The 16,745-nt window shown below is 42.0% G+C and overlaps 1 protein-coding gene across 1 annotated transcript in view; it reads right to left on the reverse strand.

Moving 5' to 3' along the window:
- The window catches only part of ADAMTSL1 (ADAMTS like 1), a 797,811-nt gene that overhangs the window by 162,651 nt on the left and 618,415 nt on the right, over window positions 1-16,745 (reverse strand). The window contains exon 16 of the mRNA XM_040238476.1: window positions 12,771-12,981. Coding sequence (XP_040094410.1) covers window positions 12,771-12,981 — 211 coding nt within the window. The remainder of the gene's footprint in view (window positions 1-12,770; window positions 12,982-16,745) is intronic.

Below are 16,745 nucleotides of genomic sequence, written 5' to 3' on the forward strand. Positions count from 1 at the left end.
AGTGACAGATTTTATTTCCTTGGGCTCCAAAATCACTGTGGACAGGACTGTAGCCACAAAATTAAGAGATACTCGCTCCTTGGAAGAAAAGCCATGACAAAGTTGACAGCGTAGTAAAAAGCAGAGACATCACTTTGCCAACAAATATCCTTATAGTCAAAGCTGTGGTTTTCCCAGTAGTCACGTACAAATGTGAGAGTTGGACCATAAAGAAGGCTGAGCACTGAAGAATTGGTGCTTTTGAACTGTGGTGCTAGAGAAGACTCTTGAGAGTCCCTTGGACTGCAAGGAGATCAAACGAGTCAATCCTAAAGGAAATCAATCCTGAATATTTATTGGAAGGACGGATGGTGAAGCTGAAGCTCCAAAACTTTGGCCACCTGATGCAAGGAGCAGACTCATTGGAAAAGACACTGATGCTGAGAGACGGTGAAGGACAGGGAAGGCTAGCATGCTGCAGTTCACAGGATCGCAAAGAGTTGGACACGTCGTAGCATCTGAACAAGGATTCAGAAACATCTCTCCAAATGAATGCCTCTCCACCATTTCCAATGGGACTAAAATAAACATGGGGGTAGATAGGGTGGGCATGAGGACCTGATACCCAGAACAGCTTCTGTTAGAACCACTGGTTGTTTGGAGTATCACATAAGGTGTATGGGGGTCCATTCAATTTGAATAAATGCTTCCAAAATAAACAGGTGCCAGAATGAGAACAGCTCTCAGACTTAAGCATCTTAATGAATGAGACAATAAGGAAACAGTGCAGGTAAACTTTCTCTCTCTCAAACTAAGGAAGTGGGTGAAGATGATTGGTTTCATTTTAAGGGTGGAAATGTAATAAAATGTATATAGGAGGGTGACCACTCAAAATATCAGAGCTGGGCTATCACTTTTCAGATAGGACCTAATTTAAGGGCCAAACCCTCAGAAGACTCCCCCTAACACCGTGCGGAATTCTGTAATAATTGGATGACAAAATACCTGCAAGAAAAGTAAAGAAAAAAAAAATCAGCTTGTTATTTTTAAGTTTAGTTTGGATAGAAATGCGCTTCCCAAGTGTTACTAGTGATAAAGAACCAGCCGGTGAATGCAGGAAAGAAGGGAGATCCGTGTTTGATCCCTGGGTCGGGTAGATCTCCTGGAGGAGGGCATGGCAACCACTATAGTATTCTTGCCTGGAGAATCCCATGGAACGAGGAGCCTGGTGGGCTACAGCCCATCGGGTCACAAAGAGTAGCACATGACTGAAGTGACTTAGCGTGCACGCTATACAGACAACTTGCAGGAAATTCTCAACACTCGAAGATAGAGTCAGACTGCTGAGAATGTCCTTCAGGGCCCTCACACTCTCATCTGTGTTGAGCTTCCCGAGCACATGTCTTGCCAGCCTGCCGTGGCCGCTGCCTTAGCTGCAGTGGACAATCTTCCCTTCCCTGCGCACACAGATACCTCCTGTGCTATGGCCTTTGACCACATTGTTCATTATGGGAGCAATGCCCTTCACCTCTCTGTCCAGCCAGAAACTTCCAGGACATCCCTGAAGGCCCACCTCACAGGCCACTGCTTCAGGAAAGCCTCTTCTAACCCCTCTGCCTCATGGTATAGAAGTCACCTCCTACCCCACCTTGACCTGGAAGGGTGCTGCACCTCCCCAATTAGGGCTGGTCGTTTATGGCCCCGATCTTTCCCTCCGCCTCCCTACATGTACACAGGATTATGTGACTTTGAGGAAAGGGAACACACTCATCTTTCTACTCCCCAGTGCCTACTATTGCGTCTGGCAAAGAGTGTACTCTTCATAAATGTTTGTTGAACTGACGATTGGATGAACAAAACAGCCAAAAAGCCAGATGTTGAAAAGATGTAAAACAAACATTCAGCTGATGGGCTGAACATCCACCTTTTATCGGACTGTTTTATCATCAGCCAGATGCTGCTTCTACATCAGTCATTGGTGGGTTTCAGCCAGATGCAGTGTGTGCTCTGCAGGGAACTGTGACCCTCCAGGGATGGCAGACAACCCTCTGGCTGGGTTAATGTCATCAGGGATTTGGCTTTTAAATGCTTGTCTCATCTTTGCTCAAAAAGTTTCCCTGGTGTGTACACTGATGAAAAGGTGGTTTTCAAATTTTTAAAAAAAATTGTAGAAGACGAAATTTCAAATTAATAAAGCTTCCAAATTCTGTGGTGACTTTGTAAGCAGGTCAAAGTTACCTGGTGAGGCTGACAGTCTTGATGTGAGAGGCAGAATGCAAAGGAGAAAAATATTTTAAAAGGAGCAGGAAGAGAAATTTAATAAAACAAAATGAAAAATATTTGCTTTATGAATCATCATTGAAAATAATATTGTGGTATGAAGAAGCAGATCTCTGGTAATGGACATTGTTTTAAAATATATGTCATAAACAGAATAAATAACCCAAAATAGCATTTATATTGCTTATCCTTGTTGCCATACATATTTCATGATATAAGGTCATGGATTCATTAGTTTTATAGGAAAAGTAAAAACAATACAATATGAGGAATATTTAAAAGTTATGTTTCTATACAAAAATACAATGGCCTGAGTGTCCTGAATTTTTAAAGACTTCCCTATGATCAGCACAGTCATAAATTTTGCCTCCTTTGACATTTTTGGTTTCATGTTGGTAGTTCAATTCACTGGGAGCTGAGTTTATTTCCTTGGCACCTCAAGTCACATTATTGAGCCCAACACAAGTGATATCCATACTCTGTTTCTAAGGTCAACATTCCAGTTTTAATATAATGTGCTCTGCTAATAGATTCTAACTCATTTCATGCCTTTCTTCATTTGCTCATTCATTCTGTCCTCAAACATTTCCTGAGTACTTGCTGATGGCCAGGCACTGTCTTAGGGGCTAGGGACTACAGATGACTGTGAGATTGTCACTTTGCTTCAGGTATCTGCAGTTCAGTCACTGTACATTACCATAAAGTGAGATTAGTTTGGGGCCTCCCAGGTGGCACTAGTGTTAAAGAACCCACTTGCCAATGCAGGAGATGTAAGAGACGTGGGTTCAATTTCTGGGTCAGGAAGATCCCCTGGAGGAGGGCAGGGCAACCCACTCCAGTACTCTTGATGGAGAATCCCATGGACAGAGGAGCCTGGTAGGCCACAAGTCCGTAGGGTCACAAAGAGTCGGACACGGCCGAAGCGACTTAGCATGCAGCATGCCTGTGATCAGTTTTACAAAAGAGGAGAGTGCAACCCAGTCTTTATGGAAAAGATGGAAGGCTTTGTGGACGAAGTGGCATAGGAGGGGATGGCCAGGGAAACAGGAGTGCTGGCAGAGTCGGACCATGTGTGCACAGACAGTCTGTGAAGGAACATGGCATGCTCACACCTTGAGTAGTCTTGAGAAGACAGAGGTTAGAGTTCATGGGGATGTGTCGCTGGGAAACAAGACTGAGTAGCAGCTCAGAGTGAAGGACTTTGAACATAATTGGACATACTTTTAAGACTTTGGGGTGTCATTAAGGGTTTTAAAGCAGGAGGTAACATGATTTAACTTGTAGAAATGATTCAGGTAGCAAAGGCCAGTGGGTTCCAACGAGTACTGCCCTGTTAGACAGTCACAGGTGTGCCATGGAGAAAAGGTTTCCTGGTCAAACAAGTCTAAATGGCAGTGTATGCCATTCCCTTACTTGGGGATTCCAAGCACATGTTAATATTTTAAAGGCTTTACAGAGGGCCTGTAGTAAAAAACCCCTGATACCAGGTTATGAAGCACTGGGCCAGAGTTAGGCAAGACAGTACAGGGACACAAGTACAAGGCTGTTTTATAAAGGTTTGGTCAGTCATGAGGACTGAAAGCAAGGCAGTGAGAGAAGGATGTGAGAGGAAGAGAGCAGTGAGGGTTGGGGAGATACAGGAAGTAGAATCAACAGGACTCGTGTGTTGACTGAGTGTGAAGGACAAACAAGGCAGAGATAGCTCCAGGTTCTCACGAAAGGATAGGCTAGATAGTGGTGTCACTCACAGTACCAGATTCAAGAGGGAAAATCAGGTCTGCTGGGGAAGGTGACAGGCAGGTGTGTTATCAAGATTGGTGTTCAGTTCAGTTCAGTTCAGTCACTCAGTCATGTCCAACTGTTTGCAACCCCATGAACACACCAGGCCTCCCTGTCCATCACCAACTCGCGGAGTCCACCCAAACTCACGTCCATCGAGTCGGTGATGCCATCCAGCCATCTCATCCTCTGTCATCCCCTTCTCCTCCTGCCCCCAATCCCTCCCAGCATCAGAGTCTTTTCCAATGAGTCAACTCTTTGCATGAGGTGGCCAAATGTACTGGAGTTTCAGTACTTTAGCATCATTCCTTCCAAAGAACACCCTGGACTGATCTCTTTTAGAATGGACTGGTTGGATCTCCTTGCTGTCCAAGGGACTCTCAAGAGTCTTTTCCAACACCACAGTTCAAAAGCATCAATTCTTCGGTGCTCAGCTTTCTTCACAGTCCAACTCTCACATCCATACATGACGACTGGAAAAACCATAGCCTTGACTAGATGGACCTTTGTTGGCAAAGTAACGTCTCTGCTTTTGAATATGCTGTCTAGGTTGGTCATAAGTTTCCTTCCAAGGAGTAAGCGTCTTTTAAATTCATGGCTGCAATCACCATCTGCAGTGATTCTGGAGCCCCCAAAAATAAAGTCTGACACTGTTAGATTGGTGTTAGACCGTAATTGGAGGTAACTTGGTGATATATGAGACTGAGAGGTTCAAAGGGCAGTTAAGTGCTTAGTATACGACAGGGGTGAAAACTGAGTCAAACTGCAGGAGGGCTCAAGAACGTGAGGACTGGAATCTCACTTACCAAACAAAATTATTAAATACAACAGAATTTCTATCTGGGTCATTTTATAAGTTAAAATTATCTTGGTCATCTAATATTAATTAAGCTTTCTTAATCTTGGAAGTACAAGGAGTGTGCAGGGCATCTTCTGGGTTTAATATTCCTGTTACTACGTGAAGCATGGATAGCATTTGCTGTTAGTTGCTAAGTTGTGTTTGACTCTTTGTAACCACATGGAATGTAGCCCACCAGGCTCCTCTATTCATGGAATTTCCCAGGCAAGAATACTGGAGTAGGTTGTCACTTCCTTTTCCAGGGGTCCTCTTCTGGACCCAGGGATCAAACAAGCGTTTCCTGCATTGGCACGCAGGTTTTTTTTTTAACCACTGAGCCACCAGGTATCATGCGTCCATTTTTTTTATGAAATACACTATTAAAAATAAGATAAATATTCCAATAGGCTTTTTTGTTTTCCTTCTTGGATACAACATTTTAAATAAAGATGTCTCTGATTCATGAGGATTTACATTTTAGTCACTGGTATATAACAAAACTGATGACCACATTGACTCTTTCTGCCAGAATTCAGCCCTCTAATCCAGACCAAAGTTATTCTTCTCTGTGTGGTGTGTTTAGATCTAGAAAATGAAAAATTTAATTCACAAGCATTTATGGTTATCATTAAAATTCTCTCTCTCTCTTTTTTTCCTGAATATTACCAGCAGGGCCTCTTCTCTCATATGTCTTTTTACATAGCGAAACTACAGGCATTTCGAATTGTAACCGTGATTAAAAAAAAAAAGAAAAGAAAAGGTTTATAGGGAAATCATCACATAATCACAGTTTTAAGCAAGGAAGGAAAATAGGGGTTGTGGTGACTTTTCAGTCTCTACACAGATGTGTGCAATATGTATGTACAGTGGTGGATACAACCTGCACATAAAACACAAGCAATACAGATAAATATAAACGATGCTTCAGAGTGGAGTCTCTCCTTGCAGTTTAATCTTTCTTGCATCTTCCTCTTTTTTTCTCACTTCTTTTTTAAAGTTATTTTTTAGAATAAAAACAGTGAAGATTGATGCATATAAGGCTCAAAAACAGTGACAAGAGGAGGAGCAGTAGAAGGCAAACTTTGAATCTCAAGGACTTTGTCCTCATGGAGACTAATAGGCCTTGTCAGCCCACAGTCTAGCAGACTGAAGTAGGCTGAGTCATGACCCCAGAGATATCTATGTTCTTATCACTGAAACCTGTGAACATGTGACCTGACCTGGTAAAAGGGACTTTGCAGAGAGGATTCAGTTAACTCTCTTGAGACATGGCGATTACCTGGGTTATCACAGTAAGCCTGATGTAATCAAGACGGTATAAGAGGGTGGCAGGAGGATCAGAGTCAGACAGAGAGGGTATAAGGACAAAATCCGAAGTTGGAGTGAAGTGCTTTGAAGCTGGAGAAAGGGGCCATGAGCCAAGGAAGCCAGGAGCCTCTAGAAGCTGGAAGAGGCAAGGTGACAGCCTCCCCTAGAGCTTCGAGAAGGAATGAAGACCTGATTTTAAAATCAACACCTTGATTTTAGCCAGTAGGAACTGATTTCAGACTTCTGACCTCCCAAGCTGTAAGATAGTAAATTCATGGTGTTTTAAGCCACTGAGTGTGTGGTAATTTGTTATCGCAGCAGTAGGAGCTGCACACAGATGAACAACTCTGGGCAAGGTAACAACTCCTGACTTTTACCTAAACTGCTGATGCTGCTAAGTTGCTGCGAAGTCGCTTCAGTCGTGTCCGACTCTGTGCGACCCCACAGACGGTGGCCCACCACGCTCCCCCGTCCCTGGGATTCTCCAGGCAAGAACACTGGAGTGGGTTGCCATTTCCTTCTCCAATGCATGAAAGTGAAAAGTGAAAGGGAAGTCGCTCAGTCATGTCCGACTCTGTGCGACCCCATGGACTGCAGCCCACCAGGCTCCTCTGTCCATGGGATTTTCCAGGCAAGAGTACTGGAGTGGGATGCCATTGCCTTCTCCGAAACTGCTGTTATTAGGGGTGATATCAGATTTCCTCAGAGTTTAATACTTTAGAGCAAATAGCAAGGATGTTCTGGGAAGGATGCACTGCACAGTGGAAAAGAGAATGGGTTTTGAAGCACAGAGACTTTTTTTCCATTTACTGACTGTGTGAGCTGGGGCAAGCACAGCTTCTCTGAGCCTTGTTTCCTCAAAGGGTTGCTATAAGGATTAAAAGAGAAAATGAAGGACTTTCCTAGGACTCCAGTGGTTTAGAGTCTGCCTGCTAATGTGGGGTGGAGAAGGCAATGGCACCCCACTCCAGTACTCCTGTCTGGAAAATCCCATGGAGGGAGGAGCCTCATAGGCTGCAGTCCATGGGCTTGCGAAGAGTCAGACATGGCTGAGTGACTTCACTCTCACTTTTCACTTTTACGCATTGGAGAAGGAAATGGCAACCCACTCCAGTGTTCTTGCCTGGAGAATCCCAGGGACGGGGGAGCCTGGTGGGCTGCCATCTATGGGGTCGCACAGAGTCGGCCATGACTGAAGCGACTTAGCAGCAGCAGCAGCCAATGCAGAGTGGGACACGGGTTGCATCCCCGAACCAGGAGGATTTCACATGGTGCAGGGGCAATTGAGCCCATGTGCCACAACTGCTAAAGCCAGTGCTCTAGAGCCTGTGAGCTGCAACCAGAGAAAGCACTGCAATGAGAGGACTGTGCACCACAACTAGAGAGTAGCCTCCATTCGTTGCAACTGGAGAAAGCCTGCGTGCAGCAACGGAGACTCAGCACAGCCAAAAATAAATAAACAAAAAAGGTAAAAGAGAAAATGAAGCTCAGTAGCATGAACTCTGCTACATAAGATCTGAATTCACATTCATCTCACAGTGCTTCAGTTTCCTCATCTGTAAAATGGGGATCATAGTAGTAACTATCCCATTAAGGCTACTGAGGATTACAGGAGTTGACTATAAAATTAAGTGGCTTGATACTGCACTTGATACATAGTAAGTGCTGCTCTTATTAGAATAAGAAGAAGCTTCCAAAATGGACCACGTGCTCAATAAATGAACAGGCACACTTGCCATGTACTTTTCTGCATCCTTCTCTATGCTTCACCTGCCCAAGTACTGTGCGATCTCACTGTTAAATGAGCAGCACTGACCTTGAATGGCATGTGGCTGCAGAGCAGGAGGACAGGAGAGGAGTCCTGGCGGGAAAGGTGGGATTCCTGGGGGCTCTGATAGGTAGACAGGTGGAAAACTGCGGGTAGGCAGAGAGAAGTGTGGGCAGAAGGAATGTACAAGCAGGGGTGGGAGAACCAGAGTTAGAGATGTGAAGGGGCAGACACGCAGGGGAATGACGGCCTGACTAAGGCACTTGGCTTTATTATATGACCATGGAGAGTCAAAGAAAAAAATCCTCGCAGAAGAGTGTCATGATCAAGGTGTCTCACACTTACTCATGCATATATATATCAAAGGTTCTCAGTCATGATGGTATAACATGCCAGTTGTGAAAATGATCTCTCATGAGGTATTTAAAAAGTAACTAATATACATAGATGGACCTAGAGGTTATCATATTAAGTGAAGAAAGTTAAAGAAAGATAAATATCATACGATATCACTAACATATGGAATCCAAAAAGTGATACAGATGAACTTATTTACAAAACTGAGAAATAGCCTCAGACATAGAAAACAAATTTATGGTTACTGAAGTAGATAGCAGGGTTTAGAGGAGAGATAAACTAGTACCTTGAGATTAGCAGATACATACACAAGGACCTATGGTATAGCACATGGGACTATATTCAATACCTTGTAATAACATATAATGGAAAAGAATCTGAAAGAAAAAAAAACAACTGAATCACTTCGCTGTACACCAGAAACTAATGCAGCATTGTAAATTAACTATACTTCAATAAAAAAATTAGAAATATTATATATAGTCAACATGAAAGATGAGGAGGAGAAGAAGCCGAAGGAGTGTGGGTGCATGTTTAATAAATTATGAAGGATTAGGGATGGGAGACTAATGCACGAAATGTGTAAGTGTTTCAAAAGTGAAAGTGTTAGTCGCTCAGTCATGTCCGACTCTTTGCGACTTCACGGACTGGGGCCCAAGTCAACCATAAAATCTCTTTATAGCTAAATTGATAAATATTGAGTCCTTCACACAAGACCAAAGGTGAAAACCAAGAGATGCAGTAGGGACTAAGAGGTAGAAATGAAATAAAGATGGCACCCTAGAAACCAAAGCTAGAATTAGAAATTAGATTTATGCTTCATTTCGGCTTAACTATTTCTAAACTAAAATGTTAACATAAATCCTTGGACTTCTCAGACCTGTAGAATGTGTAAATATTGGCTACATATTACTTGTTAGTAAACGCTCTATGAAGGACAAAGGAGGTTGCATTCCTAGTTGGTAAATGACAACTTACATAATTTGTGTCCCCTCCCCCACGCCGAAAGTAAAGCATATGTAATATGCATGAGGTCAGTGGTAGCCCAATATTCAAAGAGCAAGGAGGGGGACTTTCTCCTCTCAGACAGGCCAGTGTTCATCAGGATGTTATCTGTCTTTCTTTAAATGAAGCATTGGATCTACCCTCTCCTTTTCTTTTGTAAGAAAAAAAACTGTACGTTGGCTGTTGAAGGATGAAAGACCTCAGCCCTCTGTCCTGGTGCATCCAGGCAGCTGAATGGAAAAGACATTTCTGTGCACTACAGGTCCCCTGTCCCAGCAAGGGTTGCCAAGGGACCAGGCAAATGGACCACCAATAGCTGATATCTCAACTAAGTGGTGTCCTAGGACAACTACTAATTAGACTGGAGATGCTTAAATTATTCCTGACTTATTCCATAAGCATAAACAATGACTTCCTTTCTCCTACTAAGTGGTCAGTGGTAGCTGATTTTGCCTAATAAACTAAAGATGTAAGATTCTAGGAAATAATATAAGAAGAATAGCCTATTGTTTTCTCTAGGTTCAGAGAGATTCCTCAAAGTGACCAAGGATTTCTATGCACCAAGTATGTAACAGGAATCCTTCTGTGGAAGGTAGAATCCCTCGTGGCTTTCACTTTCTATGCTATTTATTTGTTATGTTTGAATATTTTTCACAATGATTATGTATTGGGTTTGAAACAAGATCTTTTTAAAGGTTCTGATAAAGTATAGTCAGTGGTTCATTGACTAAACTTCAAAGAGTTCTTTACTATTACTTCCTTGATCTGAAAAGTGGATTTAAATCCAACTTATCTCAAAGGCTTCTCCCTAATGAAATGAAATAGAAAATGCTTCAAAATAAATACATATCTTAACAGGCCCAAGGTCGATGGACAATGGAAGAATAATTGACTCTTTAGAACTCCACTGATTCAACAGGACCGCTGGGCATGGGGGCGGTAATGTTGGTAACAGAGCAAAAAAGACCATGTATATGGATGTGCTGTAAAAACTGAAAGAACAGCATAGGTCCCTGCCATTACTCAGCAGCATGTGCAACTACTGAAAAAGGCTGGTGCTTCACTGACTTTCATCATCAATATCATGACCTACAATCATGAAACAAACCCATCAATGGGATATAAAGTAAAAAACATTTCAGGGTTTGTGGGTGGCACTATTGATCTGTTCATTCATTATATCATTCAATAAACATTTTACCCAGAACTTATTAGGTACTTAATGGCAACACAAACTAAAAATACAGGGAATTAGTTTCAACAGTAGAGGTTGATTTAGGCTGATTCCTCATCTTTTCTTAGCATGACTATAAGTTAGTGGTGCAGTACGGAGCCGGAGTAGAGTTAAAGGTAAAAGTATAAATGCACCAGAAATCAGGAGACCTGGGTTCTGCATTAGGCTTTGTGATTTTGGGCAAAACGATATCTTGGTCACAGTTACATCATCCATAAAACAAGGGGGCTTCTATGTAATCCCTTGAGGGCCTTTTCTGCCACGGTGGTTTCCAACAATGGGCTATCGTGGAAAGGATCACATAAAACTGAGTTGATGTCCACTCCTAGGTTTGCTAGCTCTGTGAGCCTCAGTTTCCTCAAACCTAAAATGAAGACAATAAAATCTACTTTCCACTAGACTGTTAGGAGGATTAACTGCAATTAGGCGTATAATAATATATATTTCTTAACAGAACAATAGTACACAAAGTGTTCAAAGTATACAAAATTCTCTTGATTTCCACTGAAACAGTAGCATGGAAGTTATGAACTTAATCATATACATTTAGGTTCTAAAAGCATATCCCAGCAGACATGGCGGTATAGCGTCCATGTGTGCTTCTAGATGCTTTACACCTAGTCTTTTGCTCACTTATTACTATTTGATTCTGTGAGAACTTTACCGGGAAGGGGAAGGAGGAAGGAAGAGGCCCTGTCCACTGGTTTGAAGAAGCACAGAGGATGCGTGGAGATGGCAGCTCCTTGTCTTAGGACCAAGGCTGCCTTCTCTCTCCTTCTCAGTCTGATGCCTGTATCATTTATCATTCTAATTGGGCCACTTCTGAGAGTAAAAACTGTTTCAGTAAAACTGGGATGTATATCTCCCTTCCTTTTCAGGCTTACTTTCTATGACCTTTTTTTTGGTCACGTTAAAACTATGAGGGATATTCTAATAGGAAGGCAATTGCACAGTAAGATTTTATCCAAGTAATCAATCTAAAATCTTGTGTTTTTTCATAAGGTGTGAGTGAAATTGCAGTTTGCCTTCCATCTCTTATTGCTGATGACCCTTCAGCTCTCCCATCTTCCACCTTCTCTCCCTCCTGCAGTCAGTAACTCTTCTTGCCCGTTCACTTGATGTTGGCCCCTGGATACCAGCTGTTGTACTGTACTACTGTACTTTTCAAGGTACTGCACTGTAAGATTAAAAGTGTTTTCTTTAAAAAAAGTCATGTTTTTTAAAGGCATGCAAAAAAAGGTACTTAACTTTAGTTTGATAAATATATATTAATTTTAGATAGGATATGAGGATAAAATAATTGTGTTTTTATTATTATAATAAATGCTTTAGAGTAGGGTCAGCCAACTGTTCTGTAAAGAGGTAGAGTAGATGTTTTGGCTTTTGTGGACCATATAGTTTCTGTCACAACCAAGCAGTTATGCCCGTATAATGCAAGAGTATGGCTATGTTCCAAAAAAACTGTATTTACAATAATTGGTCATGAACTGGGTTTGGTTTTGGGCAGCAGTTTGTCAACCCTTGCTTTAAATTGATAGTTCCCCATGGATCAGGAAAATTTTAAAAGTCTGGAATTGACTTGATTTCTAACATCCTATTTTGCTAAGGAATTATGTTAAAAAAGAAAAGAAAAGAAAAGCCATTGCCTGGTATCTTTATCTCTTAGAATTTTAAACAGAAAAAAAAAAAAAACTAGAAAGAGCAAACATTCAGAAAAGTTAGCTTTATGGAAATTTACCCACCACATAGTCCTTATTTAAAATTTTTTTCCTTAGCTCAGTGAAAACTTTGTCAGAAATATCTTCAGGTTAAGAGATGGCTCATTTGAGCTGCTTTTGGAGATCACTGTGGGTGGTAGAACAGAACAAGCTTGTTATTTGTAATGAAAAGATCTGAATTTGGGAGTAGTGGGAAGCCCCAGTGCCTCAAGAGGTAGAGAATCCGCCGGCCAGTGCAGGAGATGCAGAAGGCGAGGGTTCAGTCCCTGGGTTGGAAGATCCCCTGGAGAAGGGAATGGCTACCCACTCCAGTATTCATGCCTGGAGAATTCCATGGACAGAGGAGCCTGCTGGGCTACAGTCCACAGAGTCACAAAGAGTCAGACACGCCTGAGCAGATCTTGAACATTCCTTTAATGGGACAACACTCAGACAACACAGTCCCCTGTCCTGAGCTACTGCTGCAAACACAAACTCCAATGTTGTGTTAATCTTAGAACTCACCGGCTGCCACTGTGCAGGGTACCAGGCTGGGGGGCAGTTGAAGCGGTTACAAGCTTGCACCGTGGTGGGCTTGGGCTGGTGACACAGCTCATCAGCCAGGATTACTGTTTCATTTATCTCTCTGGAAAGCAGGTGGGAGCAGAAGACATCTCTGGTCTGCAACCCAACCCCACAGGTGAGACTGCAAGGACTCCACTTGCCCATTTCCCACCTGTGAAGAAATCAGAGGAAGAGAATACCCTGAGAACCTGTGTACAGAATGGCTCCCTTGCTGCAAGTGTTATCCTAATGGAGTAAAAACACCTATGTGGGTATTGGGGAAGGTCCAGCCCAAGCTTGGCTAGGAATTCTATCCCAAGACTAGAAGTCATCTTTTCTTTTCATGTGCAAGAATCTGTTTAAACAAAGAGGGTGATAAAATGAAACATCCAATTTTTACCACAAAATCACCAGAAATGGTCACAATCATGTCTATTTTGATGGAAGTATTAGTTGCTCACTTGTGCCTGACTCTTTGTGACCCCATGGACTAGAGACTGCCATGCTCCTCTGTTTATGGAATTCTCCATGCAAGAATACTGGAGTGGGTAGCCATTCCCTTCTCCAGGGGATGTTCCCGACCCAGGGATTGAACCCAGGTCTCCTGCATTGCAGGTAGATTCTTTATCATCTGAGCCATCAGGGAATTCCTATCTTTTTTTCACTTTCTATGTCTGTTTTGATGAAACATATAAGCTTCATCGAAATAAGAGGGTATGTTAGATAAGATATAAGTTGTGCACATAAAGGCTTTGGATACCATATAGTGAATAGCACGTCTAGAAGAAGGCTTTCTGCTTATCTCTCTAGCCTCCATTCTTAGCAAGACTGAAACATTCATGTTTATTTTTCTTTGGCTTTGAAATGAAAGGTTGCCGGTTCCAACTTCCTTCAAGCTGCCATCATAGCACAGAAATGTCCCTGTCTTATGTATAAATATCATCACTGTCTGGGACTGGAGAACATAACAAAAGTGAAAGTCACAAAATAGATCACCCTTCTTGAGGAGTAATAAGTGGAGAGGACAGTTTATTATCTGGAAGAGGAAGTCAAACACAGAGAAGAGTTAAGTACATAAACTGGCCATTCCAAATGGCCAAGTCTTGACAAGTACGTTTATAGTGAGCTAAGGGCCTATAAAAACAATTTCCCTGTTGATGCAGCCTCAAAATGGGAATACCAAAAAAAAAAAAAAAAACCAAACAAACAACAACTGAGTTTCTTGGGTTTGGAGTGAGAAGTGTTCTTTAATGATCAGTTTTAGAAAGTTCTGTTTACAAAGTGAGACACAAAGATTCTACAGGAGACAGCCAAGAAAAGCATGGCAAGTTGACCCTTCAGTAGCTAGGACTGCCTAACTTTTGTAGCCAGCCCTGAAAACTGGTTCAGAAGTCTCTGACTTTATGGACCTAGAGTCTGTCATACAGAGTGAAGTAAGCCAGAAAGAGAAAAACAAATATTTTACATTAAATGCATACACATGGAATCCAGAAAAATGGTACAGATGAATCTATTTGCAAGGCAGAAAGAGAGACATGGATATAGAGAACAAATGTAGAGACACTAAATGGAGAAGGTGAGAGTGGGATGAACTTGGAGATTGGGATTGACATATACATACTAGTATGTATAAAACAGGAAACTAATGAGGACCTACTATATACCATAGGGAACTCTACCTAATGCTCTGTGGTAATCTAAATGGGGAAGGACATCCAAAATAGAAGAGATATATGTATACATATAGCTGGTTCACTTTGCTGTATAGCAGAAACTAACACAACATTGTAAAGCAACTTTACTCCAATAAAAAAAAAAAAGCCACTGGCTTTAATGTTTGTCACCAGACTGTAAAGCTGAATGGAGCTCTCTCAATCCTTTCCAGGTACTCTGTTAGGGTAATTACCTTTCCAATTCCTATTTCCACAACTTCCTTTCCTACCCTGGATTCAAGCCATATCAGTAATGAAGTCCTTTCTTGTTCTCAGTTCATGCCCCCTGGTTTTCTAGCTCTATCTTTACTCAAGTGATTACTCCTAATCTGTAAGACTTCTGGTCTTTTCCTTGCCCCTCAAAATTTTTTCCATTTCCATATATCCAAATATAATCCCTATTTAGTTGTAAATAAATTGTATCCATATTTGTTCCAGATACTAAATATTTTCTCAGTAGTATTACAGTTATTCTGCCTGTCAAGGGCCCTTTGAGAATATATACCTGTAGAAGGCAAGGTCTGTGTCTGAGTCAGTTTTGTGTCTCTCACAGGGTTCATCATAGCTCCTTCTAAACAGTTAATGTATATGGTTACTACTTTTTAAAATAAATGAGCAAATGGAAGGGATCTACCACCATAGTAGGCACTTTATACACATTATCTCATTTAATTACTTCCAGAACACTATGAGGTAGGCTGTATTGATTTTCCCTATTTTAAAGTTGAAGGAATCTGAGAATCTAAGAGGTTGCTTGCCCAAATACCCATAATTAGTAAGTAGTGAACCCAGGATTCAAACTTGGGTGTGTCTGGCTCTGAAGCCTTTGTACCTTCTATTATGCCATCTTATTTTCAGGAAATACCTTGAAAACTGCCCTATAAATATTCACAGAATTTTAAGTGAATAAAAGAGGAGAGGCTGAGTTGAATATATTCTTGTATGAATGTCTGTAAACTTATTTTTAGATCCCCAGCTTGGGTAAATTCCAAGCTTTAAAATATTAAAGGGCTACTGGTTTAAAAAATATGTCCACACAATCTTTGCCTCTTCCCCATTCTAAAGATGGAGTCTTGAGTATGGGCTGGACTTACTGGCTCACTTGTAAGGAATACAATGAGGCAGAAGGGGTGCTATGTGACTTCCAAGGCTAAATTAGAAAAAGGATATTGCTTCTACATGGCTGTCTCTCTTTGACTGCTCATTCTGGGGGAAGCCAGCCAGCATGTCATGAGGACCCCAAGCAAATGTGGATAAAAGTCCACATGGAAAGGAAATCGGGCTGCTCACCAACAGTCAGGATCAACCTGCCAGTGATAGGGGTGAGCTGCCTTGAAAGCAGTCCTGCTGGACTAGGTCCAGCCTTCAGATGATTCCAAATTCCTAAGAGATCCTGAGCCTGAACCACCTGTCCAAGCTGCTCCCAAATTTCTCACTCATTTAACTGAGAGAGGTAGTAAATATTTATTTTTGTTGTGAGCCCCTAGGTTGGGGAAAATTCACTGTGGAACAATAGACAACTAATTCTGTATCTCAAAGCACATGTTGTACACTTGAAATATATATAATTGGGCGTCCCACGTGGCACAAATGGTAAAGAACCCGCCTGCCAATGCAGGAGACATAAGAGACACGGGTTTGCTCCCTGGATTGGGAAGATCACCTGGAGAAGAGCATGGCAACCCGCTCCAGTATTATTGCCTGGAGAATCCCAAGGACAGAAGAGCCTGGCACAGTCCACAGGGTTGCAAAGAGATGGACATGACTGAAGCGACTTAGCATGCGTGCAATACAAATATATATTCTCCCCTAAAACATGTGTATGTTCATCAAAAGACATATACAAGAATGTTCAGGGCTTCCCTGGTGGTCCAATGGTTAAGAATACACCTTGAAATGCAAGGGATACAGGGTTTGATCCCTGGTCCAGGAAGATCCCACATGCCGCAGGGCAACTGAGCCTGTGTGCCACAACTAATGAGCCTGTGCTCTAGAGCCTGCGAGCTACGACTCCTGAAGGCAGTGTGCCCTAGAGCCTGTGCTCCACACCAAGAGAAGCCACCTCAACGGGAAGCCTACACACGGCAACTACAGAGTAGCATGCACTCACTGCAAGACTGAGAGCAGCAAGGAGACCCAACACAACCAAAAGGAAATGAATGACACTTCTTTTTAAAAAAGTAATGTTCACAGAAGCACTATTCCTCATAGCCCAGACAGAAAA

Source organism: Oryx dammah, unplaced genomic scaffold, assembly GCF_014754425.2.
Source record: "Oryx dammah isolate SB20612 unplaced genomic scaffold, SCBI_Odam_1.1 HiC_scaffold_1, whole genome shotgun sequence".
Classification (NCBI taxonomy): Eukaryota; Metazoa; Chordata; class Mammalia; order Artiodactyla; family Bovidae; genus Oryx; species Oryx dammah.